The sequence below is a fragment of the Arachis hypogaea genome, chromosome 19 (assembly GCF_003086295.3).
Source record: "Arachis hypogaea cultivar Tifrunner chromosome 19, arahy.Tifrunner.gnm2.J5K5, whole genome shotgun sequence".
NCBI lineage: Eukaryota > Viridiplantae > Streptophyta > Magnoliopsida > Fabales > Fabaceae > Arachis > Arachis hypogaea.
Window position 1 is genome coordinate 27888254 of NC_092054.1, and position 18669 is coordinate 27906922.

Below are 18669 nucleotides of genomic sequence, written 5' to 3' on the forward strand. Positions count from 1 at the left end.
TTCACTTTTTTTTTTCTGCTAGCAGTATTTCTCAAGCCAGATACTAATCCTTTACAGATCAAAATTCTATTAAATAATTTATAATTAATCAATGAATTGCTATATGTAAAAAATAAAATTAAAATCTTTAACACTTGCTAAAACGAATTAATAAATTAATCATTAGATTAACCTAAATTAATGATAAGTCTCACTATCTGAGTATCGTTATTTGTGGACTTGGGCTTTATTTATTTGGTTGCGTCACTTTTTGAGGGGCTTCTTGCTACACCTAATGTGACTATTACATTAACACTAGTAAACGCTTAGTTGAATTAGTCACTCAAGTACATAATCTCCATTATTGAAATTTTATTCCAAAACTTTGAGAATAAAATATTAAAATTATTAAAAAAAAATTATACTGTTCAAAAAAAATTAGCAAGGATTGATGTTTAAAATGCTTCCTAAAAGATTACACATAAATTAATTGGTCTTTCAAGATTTAAAAACTCAATTTAATTTTTAATAAAGAAACTAACGTGGGTCGAATTGGTTCTTCATAATTTTTTACTTATGTATTATTAGTATATGAGATAAATTTTATTATACATCTTGTGCATAGTACCAAAAATCGGATCGAACTGCATGGTTTCAATCCAATTAATAGAAAATCGACCATCAAAATCAATTCAATCTGAGATAAAATCCGTTTGACAGAAAATTTGCAAAAAATCGAAAAAATTAGTTAAAGAATAGCTAATTGGTCAAATCAGTGCCATTTTTAACGGTTAACTAATTTCAAATAAAAATAAAAATAATTTTTTTAAAAAAAATTATACATATTATTTTATTATATCAAATTTAATATTGATGAATATTGATTAAATTTTTAAACATCTAACTCTATCGTGTGTATCGATTGATGACCAGTTTGATTTTCAAAATTTTGATCTTATTTTTTATTTTCCACGTGATACTTAATTGTGACATATTAATAAAAATAATTATTAATAAGATTAATGGATTCATATCAACATTTTTAATGACCAAATAAATTCATGCATAATATTTGATAAAGCAATTTGAATAACACAAACTAGTAACCAAAGAGGGTTGATTGATGACAAAGTTACCGGTAAAAAAAGGAAAAAGAAAAATTGTTTGCTACATGCAAAAGTTTTAGGCGTGGTTTGATAAAAAAAATTTTATAAATTTTTGTATTTTTCAAAAGAACAAAAACCTCGTTTTGTGTTTAGTAAATTAAAAAGCCTATATATTTGTACTTGCAATTTTTAAAAATTAAGATAATTCATCTAACCAAATGAGATAAAAGTCAATATTACATGAATGTCCTAAATACAAACAGATCGCATGCATGTCTCGTTTGCATATCTATATAAATAGAATCAAATTGATTCAATTTACACTCTCTCAATGTAAATCAAATCAATTGGATTCGAATTAGTAGGTACACTAGTAAATCGAATTCATTAGCTTCGATTTACTATGAAAAAGTACCGTTTTAGTGAAGTAGTCTACAATAAATCGAATCAATGAGTTTCGATTTAAGGCCCATGGTAATTCGAATCAAAATGTGTCGATTTATAGTCCATGGTAAATTGAATTGAGTAGTTTTGATTTATAGGAAATGAAGTGCTAGGTAAATCGAATGAAGTAGATTCGATTTACTAGTTGTGTGCCTATATATACAATTCGAATTCAATTGTTTCGAATTACAATTCACAACTATTTCCACCCTCAAATCACACCCAAGAGAGAAAAGTTAGGCAATAACACCACAAGATTCAAAACTACGGACATAGAGGATGACCCAAATCGTATCTACCAGTTAGATGGAGTTGCCAATATTACTAGTAGTATCAATGAAGAGGTTAATGAATGAAATTTATTTTCTCCAAGATAGATAGAATTGTTAGTAATATTAATTAAGTCACTTAGAATATTTGATCATAAGCGTTAGTTAAAATTTTTAAACTACAAATAGTAGTTAAAATAGTGCTTTAGTAGTTTGTTAGAATTTTAAAACTATAACAACAAGTTAGAGTAGTGATTAGAGGTTTTGTTAGAATTTGTAAGTTTTATATGTTAGATTAACTAGGGACTAGAATTTTAGTTAGAATTTAATTTAGGTTAAAAGTGTTAGAGATAATAGTGATTTAGGATTGTAATATATTTTACATTAAAATTTTTTTATTAGAATTCTCCATTTTAAGTGATTTTAGATTTAACTTGAATTTAATTTTTTTTGAATTTGTTGAGGATATGGGTATTGTAATCTTATTTGTTTGGGTTTAGGGTATTTTGTCCAAAAGGACATGCATTATTTAATATTTGTTTAGTAAATTGTTTTGATAATGGATATGGTTCTTAAAAAATATGTTTATTTTTATACAGCCCACCTGATGTATCACCAGTATAAGGAGGCAGCATGGTATGTCCCTAGAAGATAAGATCATACTATACTTGCAGATGCTCGGTTTATACCATCTTGCAAGGCTCAACGACCATTGGTTTAGGTTGGATGAGCCGCTAACCAGTGCATTTGTGGACAGATGACGTCAGGAGATGCATACCTTTCATTGTCATTCGGAGAGTGCACGGTTACGCTACAGGATATGACGTACCAGTTAGGCCTCCCGATCGACGAAGAGTACGTCAGTGGATGTCTGACAGACTTTGAGTGGTACATTGAAGCCATTCGACCTACATGGACTTGGTTCGAGGAGCTATTGGGTATCATACCTCCTGCGGACTGCATCGACAAGTTCACTATGAAATGCACTTGGATGCAGTATACACTCAGTGAGCTTCCTCAGGGTGTAGGCGAAGATATAGTTAGGAGGTATGGGAGAGCGTACATCATGATGCTATTGTCGACTCAATTCTTTGGTGACAAGTCTGGTACATGTCTTCACATTCGGTGGCTACCGTACGTAGCTAGGCTAGAGGACATGATCGATATAGTTGGGGATCTGCTGCTTTCTCATTGTTATATCGGTGCATGTGCCATGTGGCCAACAGGAACGTAGTTAAATTGGCCGGTCTATTGTAGCTCTTTCAGTCATAGATCTTCTAGCAGTTTTCAGATTTTCAAGCCTGATGGATTTAAAGCCTTTCATTGGCCGTTGGCGTCGAGGTATTTGATGTTTATAGTTATGTTTGTTAATATTTTTTCGGTATATGGTCATTGTTGAAAAAATGTCTTAGGTCATAGGTGATCAAGTTATCAGCCAACATTGAGCGAAAAAGGCTTAGAGTCGCGCAATGAAGGCTCAAGATAGATTTACTTCAAACCGGGGATGTAAGTGTTTTAGCTTTCAAATTTTATTAAGTTATTTTAACTTTTTACTGTTTATGTATTACCTGTATGAACCATTTCTCTTCAACAGTTCACGTGGATGCCATATAGCTCATCGGAGGTCGTTCAGGTAGTGCATCCCAAGATACTAGAGCCATGACATATGGCATTATAGAGGGCTGTGACGGTATTGATCTATTTTGCTGTCATAGAGTGACATCAGGTAGATCAGGTGCTAACACAGTTTGGTGAAGTACAGTATTGACTTCGTGCCGTATTTGACATTAATTTTTTGATGTCGAAGGATGGCAGAGACAGAGATTGGTGATTTTTCACCACGTTACAGAATTGGCACATCCATTGTTTATGTCATTTACTCTAAAAATGAGGGTACTTTTGAAAGCACCTAAAAGGAGCTTTTTAAAATTGATTTGTACTTATCAAAATTAAAAAGTTTAATATAATCTCATATATTAATATCTAAATTTAATTTTTTATTAATGTCTATTATAATATTTTTAAATTTTAAAAATTATTTTATTAAATATATTTATCGTTGTTTGTACTTATTAAAGTAAGGGGTAAGTATTGTTTTGGTCCCTAACATTGAGGGTGGGAATCGAAACCGTCTCTCGTCTAATTTTCGATTTAGAATCGTCCTTAACGTTTTTTTTCGTATTAAAATCGTCCTTTTAATATTTTTCGGACAAAAATACCCTTCCCTGCTATTGGCACCTTTACCTCCACCACCGACACCAACACCAATCCCAACACCAACACCAATAACAATACCAACACCACCACCACCACCAAGAATAACAACATGATCAACACAAATTCAACAAATCAAGGAATCAAGAATTCAACAAATCAACACAAATTCAACAAATTCAATAACTAAATCAACACAACCAGAAACAGAAAGCAGAAAATTCAATAAGAGAAGCAGAAGCACAAATTCAACAATGGAGAAGCAGAAGCAGAAACTCAAGCACAAAGCAGAAAATTCAACAAGAAAGAAAAGCAGAAGCAGAAAATTCAAGCACAAAGCCAAATCAACAGAGAAGCACAAAGCCAAATAAAAAATTCAAAGCACAAAGAAACAGATGCAAGCGGCGTTGCAGGAACGGAGCGACAGCGATTGGGTAGATCGGCGGCGGCAGGAGCATGCATGAACGGCGACGACGCACTCCACGCCTGGGTAGATCGGCAGCTCGGGCCCCCTTCCCGGCGACACACTCCACGGTGGCGGCAGAAGCGGCTGGATAGATCGGCGGTGACAGGAGCATGCATGAACGGCGGCGACGCACTCCACGGCTGGATAGATCGGCAGCTCGGGCTCTCCTTCCCGGCGACGCACTCTGTTCGTGGTTCTGGCGGCGGCTCGTGGGCGGATGGTGGCAGCGGCTATGGCGATGGCCTCCTCCCCTCCCTCCCGCGTTTCCTCCCCCCCTCCCAACCCCAACAAAAACGCATTTCCTTTGCCCCCTCCCCCAAAACCCGTTCTTTTTTTTATTTTTTTTTAAATTTTATATTTTTTATTAAAATAAGGGTAGTTTCGGAATAAAATTAAAAATTTTATTAAAAAGGACGATTGTAATACGAAAAAAAACGTTAAGGACGATTCTAAATCGAAAATTAGATGAGAGACGATTTCGATTCTCACCCTTAACGTTAGGGACCAAAACAATACTTTAAATTTAATTTATTAAACATAAATATTACAATTTTTAAAAGATTAATTTTTAAAAATTAATTTTTGTAAACTAATTTTGAAGAATAAAAATTTTACTAAATGAAATCTTAATTCATATAATAAATCCATCTAAAGGATAAATAGTAGTGTACGTACGTTTGATAACTAATTTTAGTTTTTCTTTTATTTTATTTGTAATATTATCTTTTATGGACAGTTTTCATACTTTATTCTAAAACTTTATTTATAGATAGATATTAGTCATAATTAAATCTTTTCAATTTTTTTATTTGACAAAATAAAATATAATTTTTTATTATATATATTTTTTTATAAATAGGATAAAAAATATAAAAAATATTAAAAAATTAAAAAAATTATATTTTACACTTTTAATTTAAAAAAATTGAGAAAATTCATTTCTATACTCACCAATTCAATAACGAGGAGATAATAGTTAGTAAAATTTGTTAAAACGTTATAAACTTTGCTGGATACAAATAACTTGTTTTTTGAAGTTATTTGTGATATTAAAATCTTTTAATTGTTCAAATGATATTTTATGATTAATAATTTTTTTAGTGAATACCAAAAAAACATTCGAATAATTTTATCGTTGAAAAAAATGTATCCAATTTTTCTATCGATAAAAATATCCTCAAATAATTTTAAAACGTGACAAAAATATCCATTATTAAATATGTATTTCTCAAAAAAAAATTTAAAGATTAAATTTTGATGTAATTTTTTACAAACATGATCAGAAAAATAAAATATTTTATTGTTAAAATTTAGTGATTTTTTATTAAGTATATATTTTTTTGTAATTTTTTAAAATATTATTGGTTGTTGACAAAAAAATCATAAAAAATATATATTTAGTGAAAAATTATCAAATTTTAAGAATAAAGATATCTCATTTTTTTAATTATTCTTGCAAAAAATAGTATCAAAATTCAATTTTTAAAGTATTTTTTGAGAATAATATTTAATGTTAGGCCTTTTTGTCTCATTTTTAAATTATTTGAGAACATTTCTGTCGATAACAAAATTCGAGTGTATTTTTGTTAACGACAAAATTATTCAGATGCATATTAATGGTTTATCTTTTTTTATTTTTTTGAACATTTCACGGTTAATATTTTTATTTGGATAAATATTTGCGGTTAATATATATATATATATATATATATATATATATATATATATATATATATATATATATATATATATATATATATATATATATATATATATGTTATGTGATTTTCACTATTAAATTGCACAAGAAGGACACCAAAAAATTGCACAAGATGCATCTTCCACCATTAATTGGTGAAGAGCCATAAATATGGTGCTTCTAATATGATTGTGACTTGGTAACCTCTGCTAGTAATGAGAAATTAAGAAGAAATTTTCATGCTTTTAAACTTATTTAATGTCTGTATTAGAAATATTTATAGTTATATTAAAAAAAATAAAAGTAGACATTGTCACTCTAAAGTTGATAATGTTTTTTTCATTCGGAAGATTTTATTCTTAATACAAAACACATAAACAACAACTTTTATTAGAGTGAAAGTGACATTATCAATTCAAAAATAACAATATCTATTTCCTAAAAAATAAAAAATCAATGGGTAGTTTTAAATTTTTTTAAAATACATATATATATATTAAATAATTTTTAAGAGCATGCATGTCTGTCTCTAATTTCTCTATATTTAAAGCATTTTGATTCATTTCTAAGATTTCAAACAAGGCTTTAAACCTACCAAACCAAAGGAAAGAAAGCGGACCCCATAAATAATTGTAATTTAATTAAGCTTCAGTTTTGAGTTTTATTTAATTTCTTTCTTTTTTTTTTTCCTCTGATTTTGTCGGCATGAGGCACCATATATAAGCTGATTGCTGTTATTTGTTAACTAATCATGTTTGTCCAAATCTTAGATCATATACCAACATTTCAACAAACTTTGAGGCATTTTTTTTTTACTTGAAAGAGCGAAAGATTATTGTAATTGCTAACTTTGGCGTTAGTTGAACGCCAATGGAAAAATTATAGTGTTTGAGTTTAACATTTTAATATCCATAGAGATGAAGTATGCACCGTAAGACATGGTGGTGGAGAGTTCAAAATAACACAAAAGACACGTAAATAATAATGATGCATGTTTATAAGAAATTTTAAGACATATAATAGACGATTTAGTTAAATATTGTAATTGATATGACAATAAATAATTAAATAATATTCATTTTCAAAAAATATTAACAATACATACAACTTTGGTGACTTTTTCAAACCTACTTAAAATTAAAAACTTGTTATAATTTTATATTAGAAAAATACTATTTGTACACCAAAATTAGCCACTAAAATTAACTACCAATATATTTATGTATAAATAGTAAATATATGTGTGGTTTAATTTATTTTTAACATATATTTTATACTGATGATTGATTTTAGTGGCTGATTTTAGAATACACATAGTATAATCCCTTATGTTATTGGCTTAAAACAAGCGAATTTTCAAGTGATAGATTCGCTACTCTACTATTATTACGGTATTTTTAATTGGCGAAAATTTACATAAAAATAATTTTTAATTCATAATTTTATATAAAAATAATTATATATGAATTTTGACCTTGCTAATTATGATTGAGTAAGATAAAATGTAATATGTGCCATCTCTCCCTTTGTGTGTGGTCCTTCTTATACATTGGTTATGGTTGTTGTTGATTGTTTGGCATCTATAGTGATGCCATCTCTCCCTTTGTGGTCGAGAACCTTGCAAGAAATTGATCAAAAAAAAAAATGTAATATGTGCATGTACAGGTTGATTGTTGAGTAGTAAATGATTAATTGGCAACAAAGTCCAACTCAAAAGATGAAAAGTTAGGCAATTCAATTTTCCAGTTCTCTCGTCATAATCACTTTAGTCATTGGCGGTAACTGATTGGAAAATGAAGGAACAAAAAGAGGCAGCACCGCAGCAGTTATTATATTCTTAGAAAAAATTTCACCAGCAACTTCATATTCTTTTTTTTAATAAAAACAGAAACATAAATATTTAATTTTATATATTATAGAAGTTTTATGAATAAAATAGAAATGAAGAATATTAGTCTTAACTCTTATTTAAGTATTAATTTTGAAACTTTATATGATTTCAAATTAAATAATATTTATTTAAACAATAGATAACATTAATTATTTTTGTCCTGAAATTCTACTAGTATGAAAAAAATAATAAATAAAAGAGAAGAGTTAATGGTTATTAAAATTAAAATATTTATTTATATATTTTATGATTTTAATTTTATTTTATTGACTCGTTTAACTATATCTATTTTTTTTGAATAACTATTTACATAATTAATATAAAAAAAATTATTTTTACTAATACGATATTACATCATTGAATACATTTATAAAATTATTTTAACATATTATAGCATCTAAAAAAAAATTAATGAGAAACAATTGAGGATTAGCTTCACCCTTTATCCTAAAAGGTCGACTTTTGTTTTTAGATAATTAAATTAAATTCACCCGTTTATTATTATTAAAAAAGAAAACAGTGGTTTTGCTCCTTTATGCAAATTCTTTTTTCATGTGCGTAAATTGGAAAGGGCGAGAGAGACGGTGTGTGAGAGTGACGCATGCTTTCAAGCTTTTTCCCCTTCTCAGACTCTCTCAAACCTGAGACTGGAAACTGGAAAGAGAGAGACACCTTTTAAGATTTGTTCCGGTTCGAAAGGCACTTGCATTAATTCATTTATTTTTTTAATTAAATGTTGAAATTAGATATTTTAATTTTGTATAATTTAAATGGTTATATAGTTAAAAAAAAAAGCACCTGCAGACTACAGTAATTAAAATTAAAGTGAGGCAGTCTTATTCCTTTTCCGTCATTTACTTATTTATAGCCCCAAATGAGAGAGAGGGTACGAAAGCAAGCCACATTGCATAAAAATGAAAATGGGTGAGTTTACCTCCTAATGCCACAGTTGGGACTTGAAGTTTTAATAATGAAGGTCCTCCTTGTGTGGCTTGGCATTGTTGTTGTTGTTGTTGTTGTGTCAAGCAAGGCGTCTGAAGCGGTTGAGCATCATTACGTGAATGCAAGTGATCTCAACTTGTTGGAGGCACATGAAGCTGGAAGGGGTGCATACACTCTTATGGTAGGACTCACCCTTATTCAAACTGCTGCTGCTCAAGGAGCAGGTACACTACTCTCTACTCTCAAAACTTGTAATCATTATATTACCAAATTAAAATTCATTTAATTGCTTTTCAAGTAACATTTTGAAACCGTTTTTTTTTTTTTTTTTTTAATAATTGCCTGTTACTTAGCATTTACATAATCTAATGAAAGCAGGATTCTTTATTTTAATGTGCTTTCTTCGGGATGTTTTCTGAGAATTTTTTTAGGCTTAAAGATTTTTTTTGTAATGAACGAATCTACATAAACTAATGCATTTTAATTACGAATCTGCGTAATTGGATTCTTATTTTTATTTTTTGACAGTTTGTTTGGATGGATCATTGCCTGGTTACCATTTACATCGAGGATATGGATCAGGAGCAAATAGTTGGATCGTTAATTTAGAGGTATCACATAATAATCTTTCATTCAATTAGTTAGATTTGTGCACTGTTTTCATTATCTTTTGCAACTAAGCTTAGTTTCTTGTGAAGTGTTCTGTGAGTTAAAACAGTATCTTTTTGTTTGTTTATAATTGTATTCACTATAAAGGTTTCTATTGATATTAGAGTATAAATTCTTTGATAGGGAGGAGGATGGTGTAATGATGTCAGGACATGCATTTATCGCAAGAAAACTCGGCGCGGATCTTCAGCATTCATGGAAAAGGAGATACCTTTTACAGGAATATTAAGCAATAAGGCTGAACAAAATCCAGGTTTCCATTCAATTGAACTACTTTGATTGCTGCTCCCTTTGTGTTTTTCTGTTCTTCTACCTATAGAGTTAACCATCTCGTTCTACTTCTTGTTCGTTTGTGATTGTAGATTTTTTCAACTGGAACAGAGTGAAGATTCGTTATTGTGATGGTGCCTCTTTTGCTGGGGACAGTGAACATAAGGTAGAGTTTGAATCTCAGAGTCATAAAAATGATTTTTATTTCAGTTGTTGCTGTGGAGAAAAGGTGAATCCACTGAATGAAATGCAGTTGCCTTGAACTTAAGTTTGGCATGCTTCTTTGAGATTCTGTAAATATATGAAGGTCTAAAATGAGTGAATGTAAATGTTCCTAGAGCATGCTTTAAATTGTATATCTAAGTACATAAGCTGTCGTATCTGGTTTCACCAATTCCCCAAAGAAAGATGTTAGGTGGCTAATACTTTTTCCTTGTTTTCGTCTTACATTTGAACCAACACCAGTCAACTCTCTTTTTTTACACTAAAAAGTGTTGGTCCTCTAGCATTTCTTCCATTGGATACAAGTTTGGTGTATATTTGCACAATTTTGTTGTGAAAAAGCTGTATGATTAACATATGTGGGAGATAACACATTGGTAATGACGTTCATAGAATAAGGGTTACCACACAAAACTAAGTGAATGTTGTCTACTGAGATAGGCTGCACGTCTGCAATTCCGAGGACAGCGCATTTGGATGGCTGCAATGGAGGATCTGATGTCGAAGGGAATGCGTTTTGCCCGGCAGGTTGTATTCATATCTGCAGATATACTGGTATTGAAATTATACTTTCTTTCTACTCCCAGTTAAATGCAACTTTTGTACTCCAGGCTCTACTTTCTGGATGCTCAGCTGGTGGCCTGGCTACCATCATACACTGCGACGAATTTCGAGGTCTGTTTCCAAGGAGTACAAAAGTGAAGTGTCTCAGTGATGCTGGGCTATTTCTTGATGCGTAAGTTGCTGTGGTATTTCATACAATCAATGCCAATTTCCATCGTGACTGCACCATTTTGGACATTTTCTCAAATTAACTGCTTACTTGTTTACTTGTTTCTCCCTCTGAATTATAGGACCGACGTATCTGGTGGACACACACTCAGGGATTTTTTCAGTGGTGTTGTAGGGTTGCAGGTATATCACTGTTTTTCTTAGGAAACCAAGTTATTATAACATGAAAGCAAAAATATATTATAAACTTGCCACTTTGTTTCAATATACTCTTGAAAGTTTGACTATGGACTTCTGCTATTTCAGAATCTTAGAAAGAACTCATTTTGTTTGCAGTTACTGAATTTTGGAAACCTTTGTTTAACATGAAAATATTATGTGCCAAATGAGAATTCTGTATGGTTTGCAAATTGGTCTTTTGACATGGTTATAACTTCCTCAGCATGATGATCAACTTCTTTTGTCCATTTATTGCAGGGAGTGCAGAAGAATCTGCCGCGTACTTGTACCAATCACCTTGATCCCACATCGGTAATCATTGATATCCCTTAGTGTGCAAATTTGGATATATCAAATTTTCAGATGAATGAACATGCACATTGCACAAATGATCCATAATTGTTGTTTGCTCTGAGTTAAACTTGCATTGATGTTTCTTCTTCTTCTCTCCCTTTTTTTTCAGTGCTTCTTCCCACAGAACTTGATTGCCGGTATAAGAACCCCACTCTTCATTCTCAACACTGCCTATGATTCATGGCAGGTAAATGTCTGTTTTCGTCTCGTACTGCTTGTCCTCTTAACTCCTTATGAGTCATATGATATGATTTCTGGTAGTGTTTATCCATTAAATCAAGTTTTGTAGACTAAACAGATATATTTTGCTTGTAATCAGATCCAGTCAAGCTTAGCTCCGACAACAGCGGACCCAGGTGGCAATTGGCATGATTGTAGAAAAAATTATTATAGGTGTTCTGGTTCACAGATCCAGTTTCTACAAGGTGGTTTGATGCCTGAGAGATTGCTTTTGTTAGAAGCAAAAAGGGGTTCCGACAAACTATTCAGTGTGCTAACTCATTTCATTGTTTCTGTTGCACAGGTTTCAGGAATGAAATGTTGAATTCTATGAAAGGCTTCTCAAGATCAAATCAGAATGGAATGTTTATCAATTCATGTTTTGCTCACTGTCAATCTGAGAGGCAGGATACATGGTTTGCGGATAATTCTCCTGTCATTAGGGAAAAGGTATTCTATTGCAATTTTATTAATCTCTAGTTTCTTTTCTAAGCTATCACCACTTGTTTGTTATGTTAATAAAAATTCGTCAAACACAATTTTCCACTTTGAATTAGATGTTTGTTGAGTTTTGATAAGTTACATAAAGTATTAATTGTCTTGAAGTTTAAATTTTATTTTTGACACAATGAACCAAAAACATCCTTGTTTGAAGCAGTGTCGATACTGTGTTCACAATGGGTGTGTTTGGAAGCGAAAAATTTTGGAATTGATTTTATTTGAATTGAAAAGAATTGAATTATAAATCAAATAATGTGTTTGGAATAAATGATATAAAATGAGAATATGGTCCTCTGGTGGTTAGATGACTATTGGTTGAGGTCAGCTGGGTGGTCGATTGGGATGGGCCGATGGTCTGCTGGGATCGGTTTGGCTCCTTTTTCAAGCCCTTCTTTACACTGAGAGGGTTTGAGATTAGTTATAAAGTAAATCCATGAGATTTACAAATCAAGTTATTTCTTATTTTTTTTATGTATTCCAAATGATAGTAAAATCAAATATGCTTACAAGTCCTGAAAGGTTAACTAAAATAATTAGCAGAATATCAGAAAGTTAGTGGTCCAAAATCCAAATCAGAAATTGTAGTATGTTACTATTACTACTTATCAGACTCAAAGTTGATCTTCATAACTTTGGTATGTTAATGTTATGCACTGATGATTTTTCTGAACTTCCATGGTACTGCCATTGACATATACTTTTTTATTCATTCTGATCTTCCAATGTTATCTGAAACTTTCTTATACCACAAAATCTGTGTTCAGTTCTAACCTATATATATGCATTAATAAAATTGCAGGCAATTGCTCTGGCAGTTGGAGACTGGTTTTTCAACCGTGCTGTCGTTAAGGACATCGATTGTGCTTACCCTTGTGATAATACATGCCACAATCTGATCTTCAGATGAAGCAAATTTTTATCAAATTGTTCCAAATTCATTCACCACATTCATTTGGGCCTCTTCTCATCAGCAATTAGGATATATCTTATTCACCTAAAATTATTATACTAGGCAATTAAAGGGGAAAAAAAGAGGTTGCTGAAAAGTGCAACAAGGTAGCATTTCTCTGTGACCGAGTAGTTGGTGAAAGTGATTGTTGTTATGTATATGTTTAGTTGTGAATCCTTTGTTGCAGATATTGACAAATACTTGCATGTTCTTCGAGTACATTTAATGTATAGATTAATTTTAATCACTGAAAATAAAACCTCAGTGATTAAGATTATTCTTGGAACACATTAAATATTCTTAAGGAATTTGCAAGGATTTCTCATCAAATATTTTTTGTTATCCAATATTTTTTTAGGTGATGGAGAGGCAATAAAACATTAGAATTAGGGACAGTTTGCATACTGTAACTTGGTAGTGATTGAACGAGATCATCTCAATCTCAATCTCAATCTCATTTCAATATTTCCCTTCCGCCGGTTGCAATAAAATGTTTGGCATTCATTATTGGTAAATGACGATTTTCTCAATGCTCAAAATAAATACTTTCATTATTTGACCATTTTTAAATTTAAAAAAAAAATTAATTTTACTCAATATTATTATGTCGAGGCTTATCTTTGATAATCAACAATAGAACTCATGTTAGTAGTAGTAGACTAGTAGTATGTGAGTGGGTGTGTGTTAGGGATGTTAATGGGGCAGGGCGGGGGCAGGGGATGCCTCCCTGCTCCCCATTCCCGCCCTCAGATTTGCTTCCCATCCCCGTCCCCATTCTCCACCGTGGGGGAATATTGCTCCCCATCTCCATTTTTCACAGGGCCCCATTTTTCGCAGGGACCTCATTCTCTATCTACATAATAGTTCTAACTAATTATTAATTTCCATATGAATAGATCTGCAAGTATCTATCTTATACAAAAACTGCAAGATTTTATACAAAAAGTCTAAATGACACGATGGTGATTTCTTTCGAAATAACGCAATTTGGGGGGGGGGGACGCAACGACGAGCCAAAGGAAAAAGCAATGGATGAGGTGGGAGATGCGGCAATAGAGAGGAGAATGGACACGACGGCAGAGTTACGAAAAGGAATGCTGCAAATAGAAATTGTGACGATGCGGTGAGAAGGGTGACGAGGGGGTGGCTGCAGAGAGGTTAGATGGAGTATGGACAACTTTAGGGATCTCTGAATTGAAGAAGGGTTATGCAAATAAAGATTAGGAGTTTTGGGTTTCTAAATATATTTGTGTGTGTGTGTGAGAAATGACTAAAAAATATATATGAGAAATAAACTATTAAGGATAATTTAAGGAATTCATAAATTTCGGGAAATAGCGGGGACGAGACGGGGATCCCCGCTCGGGTCCCGCGCCTGCTTCGGGGAAATTTTGTCCCCCATCCCCATTTCCACAGAAAAAATTTCCCACAATTGGATCCCCATTCGGGATGTGTGTTATGTAATGTACAAGACCAAAAAAAAAAAAAACGTGGAACCCGCATCATATTTTATGGAAAAAAAATCACACACAAAGGAAAAAAAGATTTTCACTGTGTAAAAAATAATTATAAGAGCCTCTTTCTAATTATAAAGAGAGTACACGGATTTTTTTATAAATTATTTTGTTGGTTTTATAATTTTATCAAATTTTTAGTTAAATTCTTATAATTTAATTTAAAAGTTTGTAATTGAATCTGTATTAAATAAAAAATTGTAATTAAATCTTTTCTATATTTAGTAAAAAAAGTACAAATTCTTTTTAAAATATTTATTTTTGTGTTTGATGTTGGATGAATTATGAAATATTTTAAAACATAGGATTAATGTGTTTTTTCTTAAAAAATGATTAGTAAGGATTATATATGTTGATCTATATCTTGTGTTTTAGTTACCAAAAAATATCTTGTCTTTTTCTTAAGAGTTTTATTCCTAAGCGAAGATTTGAGACTCAGTTATCTTGGTTCTTGATTATATAACTTGAATATTGCTAGTTCAAACATGAGCCGGGAAAAAAAAAATTGTCTATTATGCATAGAGAGATATCCAAACTCCAAAGGCGTGAAAGTGAAACTAGGTTAAACGGTTAAACCAGTACAATAAACACATGCGCTTCCGGTTTAAATAATAACGAGAAATTTTAGTAAACAAAAATATTTTGATACTAAATTGTAAATTATAAAATTAAATTTTAATAATATAAATAAAAATAAATATTTATTAATATTAATAAAAAATATTGGTCTCTAATATTTTTTAATAATAATAATAATAATAATAATATAAAACTGTTCGTACCTTTTATAGAAATTACGAATTAACGAAATTTGGAAATTCTATTCTGAGCTGTATTGGAATTAGGTTAGGAGGACAATTTGCAAAAATATTTCAATACTTAAGTTGTTAGTGTTTTTGAATGATAGTTGTGGAAAAAATAATGTGTTACCTTTGAGTTTTTCTTTCTCTTTATTATACATTTTTGATATAATTATTATTAGACATTTACCGTTTTTAATGTATTATTTTTACTGTCATAATTTAACAATTTTTCAGAATTAATAAATTTATTCATTTTTAATGGTATTTACGTTAATCTTTATTACGTTCCTTAACGTGATATATTCGTTTAAGAAAAAGTCTAGGGTGCCAGTAATTTTATTGAATTTTGGCCAGCATATAACCAGCAGAAAAATGTGAGTCATTAGATGAAATTTCACACCAATCTCACACTATTAAATCATCATTAATAACTATTTAATGATTACCAATTATAAAAATTGTTGGTCCTTAACATTCGCATTGCTCTTCGTTTAATTATAACGCTGGAGTTGTTATTCTTGCCCAGAACAAAAACACATATGCTTAGATAGGAGTTGATTTTTTAATTATTATTTTGATATATGAAAACAATTAACAGTTCTACCTTCACCATTATGCTGTTTCTTCTCATCAACAAGCTCTGAATTAATTAGGTCTAGCGTAATTAGTAATTTATTTTATTTTATTTTTCTACCTTCCCTTTCATAAAATATTCACAAATTATATGTCGTCCATAACAAATCTTCTATTACAATAATAATATGTCATTATCATCAACACCGTCATTATCATCAGCTCAAATCATTATCATCATAATCAATTATTTCTTTATTATTAAGGACTTGTTTGGGTGAGCTTTTGAGAAAAGATCTTTTTTTGAATTATCTTTTTTTAAAAGATCTTATAGAAAAGTAAAAGTAATTTTATGTTTGGATATCTAATGTAAAAAGGTCTTTTTATCTATCAATTATGTTTGGATATAACAATATAAAAGTACTTTTTTGTTCATTTATTACACGAAAAACATCTTTTTTTTAAGGAAAAAAGATCTTTTAAAAAAAGATGTAAATTACATCTTCTCAAAAAAGATCTTTTTTTGATTTTACTAGTGCTTTTACTTTTACTACTAGAAATTTGCCAAACACGTTAAAAAATAAAAAAGATCTTTTTTCATTAAAAAAAGATCTTTTTTTAACAAAATAATGGCGCCCAAACATACACTAAAATGCATGTCATATTTTACCACACAATATACAGCTATACAGATGTACGTACACATGAATACAAAGAATTTAATTCGAAAAAAACATCGAGGAAAGTTTAACTATTAAGGAAATCTTTTTGGTACATAATAGTGAGATGAAAAGTGAAAAAATTATAACTAAATTTGTGATAAAAATATATTTTGTACATGATATTTTTATTATAAAATAGAAAATCTTGATTAAAAAATGTTATAGAACAAAGCAATACGCTTACATTAAACAATAATTTATAGGGGGATAAGCTTGGAATGGCATATCCACCTCCGCCATTAATCCATTATCCTTCTCCGGATTTTTTTTGTTTGTATGGTGATGATTGTAGGGTCCCAGCAATAATTGGTTTCACAATTCACATGCATGGAGATTAAACATATCTTCTTCAAATAACGAAATAATAAGATCTTGTGACAAAAATGCTTTGGCGGTGGTGAGGTAGTTAGAAGAAGGAAATTAAAGGAGGTTTTGAATTGTTTCACATTTACTTGCAATGTTTCTAATTAACTTGTTTAATTTTACCGAATTGAGGCAAAAGTAAACAATTTAGAAGGACGATATAAAATTAAGGTTTAATTACTCTATTGAATTTTATAATTTTGTGAAATTTTTAATTAAGTCTTTATACTTTTTTTTTTAAATTGAGTCTTTGTACCAAAATTTTTTTTAATTAGGTCTCTATACTTTTTTTTTTCTTATTATTTAAGTTTCTACACCAAATTTTTTTTTAGTTGGATCTTTATAAAATTAAACAAATTATTGCTAACAAGGATCTAATTAAAAAAAAAATTTGATGCAAGATCTAATTAAAAGAAAAAAAAGTATAGGAATCTAATTAAAAATTTTACAAAATTATAAGGACTAACAGACTAATTAAGCCTAAAATTAAAACTCTAGGTAAAAACCATTGGGTATAATTTAAACATGTTTTCCTTCCAAAGCTAAAAGAAAGCGTTTTCACAACAACTAAACAAGTAGCCCCTTCGTTTTTCTTTTATATTTTTTGAAAATTGTTTGCTAAATTATTATTACAATAATAGTGCTAGGTGAATCGGTCTCTTTTATATTCAAGTTAAACTAAATTGGTTCAATAGCTTATTGTCTTTAAAATAATTATCCACACGAAATGTGTGAATAAATCACATATTTCAATTACACAACCTTTTTTTTTTGTTGCTTCTATGTTTATTTATTTATTTATTTTTTTTTATGTTTCTTCTTCGTCAAAAGAAATTAAGAGAAAATGAAGTAGTAGTAGAGAGGAGCTGAGCACGAGGAGAAAGAGGAAGAGAAAAAGGATAAAAAATTTTGTATTTTTATTCACAAATTTGTGTTCTTGAAAAATTTTTTAGAGACGACTATCATTAATTTTTTTGTATCATGAATTTTTTTCATTTATAAAATAAAAAAATAATTATTTTTTCCAAAATGATTTTTTAGGTTTATTTTCAAAAATACGATTTTTTTTTTGGAATTTACAGCAAGTTTGCCGTCCCTCCCGGCAAACACTATAATTTATATAGAGTTCGTCGCACTCTCCGGTGAACTCTATGTTGAGTTCGGAGATAAAAGTAAGCCTATGGGAGATCAAGCAGTCACAACTTCTCTAATTACTTTCTTTTTTCTCACAGTTAACGTTATGGCTACGATGTCAAGAAATTCATTGTTATCCATTCATTACGATGGTGAAATAGTGTATGATGAAGAAGGTTCAATTGTCTTTAGATCGGGCCAGCCGATAATTACGTATATGATAGCAAAAGTCAACAGTTTAACAACTTTGAAGAGTTTGATATTGCATGCCCTCGGACAACAGGAATCTAAAAGGGTGAAAAAATTTACTACAGATTTTCGACCGAGTTAGATGGCAATTTGTTTTATAAAATGTATGTTATAATTGTGTTGTCTTTGTCTCTGTTACTAGTATTTTTATCAGACCGTCGTTGTG

General features: G+C 30.3%; 2 protein-coding genes across 2 annotated transcripts; both read left to right on the plus strand.

The window, feature by feature from the left end:
* Window positions 1-2555: 2555 nt before the first annotated feature.
* On the plus strand, window positions 2556-3032 carry LOC112778178 (protein MAIN-LIKE 1-like). The gene has a single exon (XM_025822528.1). The coding sequence runs from the start codon at window positions 2556-2558 to the stop codon at window positions 3030-3032; it is 477 nt and encodes a 158-aa protein (XP_025678313.1).
* Window positions 3033-8603: 5571 nt separating this feature from the next.
* LOC112777031 (pectin acetylesterase 12) lies at window positions 8604-13660 on the plus strand. The gene is made up of 12 exons (XM_025821309.3): window positions 8604-9234; window positions 9539-9621; window positions 9803-9932; window positions 10042-10115; window positions 10613-10699; window positions 10783-10907; window positions 11026-11086; window positions 11381-11434; window positions 11586-11663; window positions 11796-11901; window positions 12000-12145; window positions 12996-13660. Exons 1-12 carry the CDS (start codon window positions 9009-9011, stop codon window positions 13101-13103), a joined length of 1278 nt encoding a protein of 425 aa, XP_025677094.1. The 5' UTR covers window positions 8604-9008; the 3' UTR covers window positions 13104-13660.
* Window positions 13661-18669: the final 5009 nt, after the last annotated feature.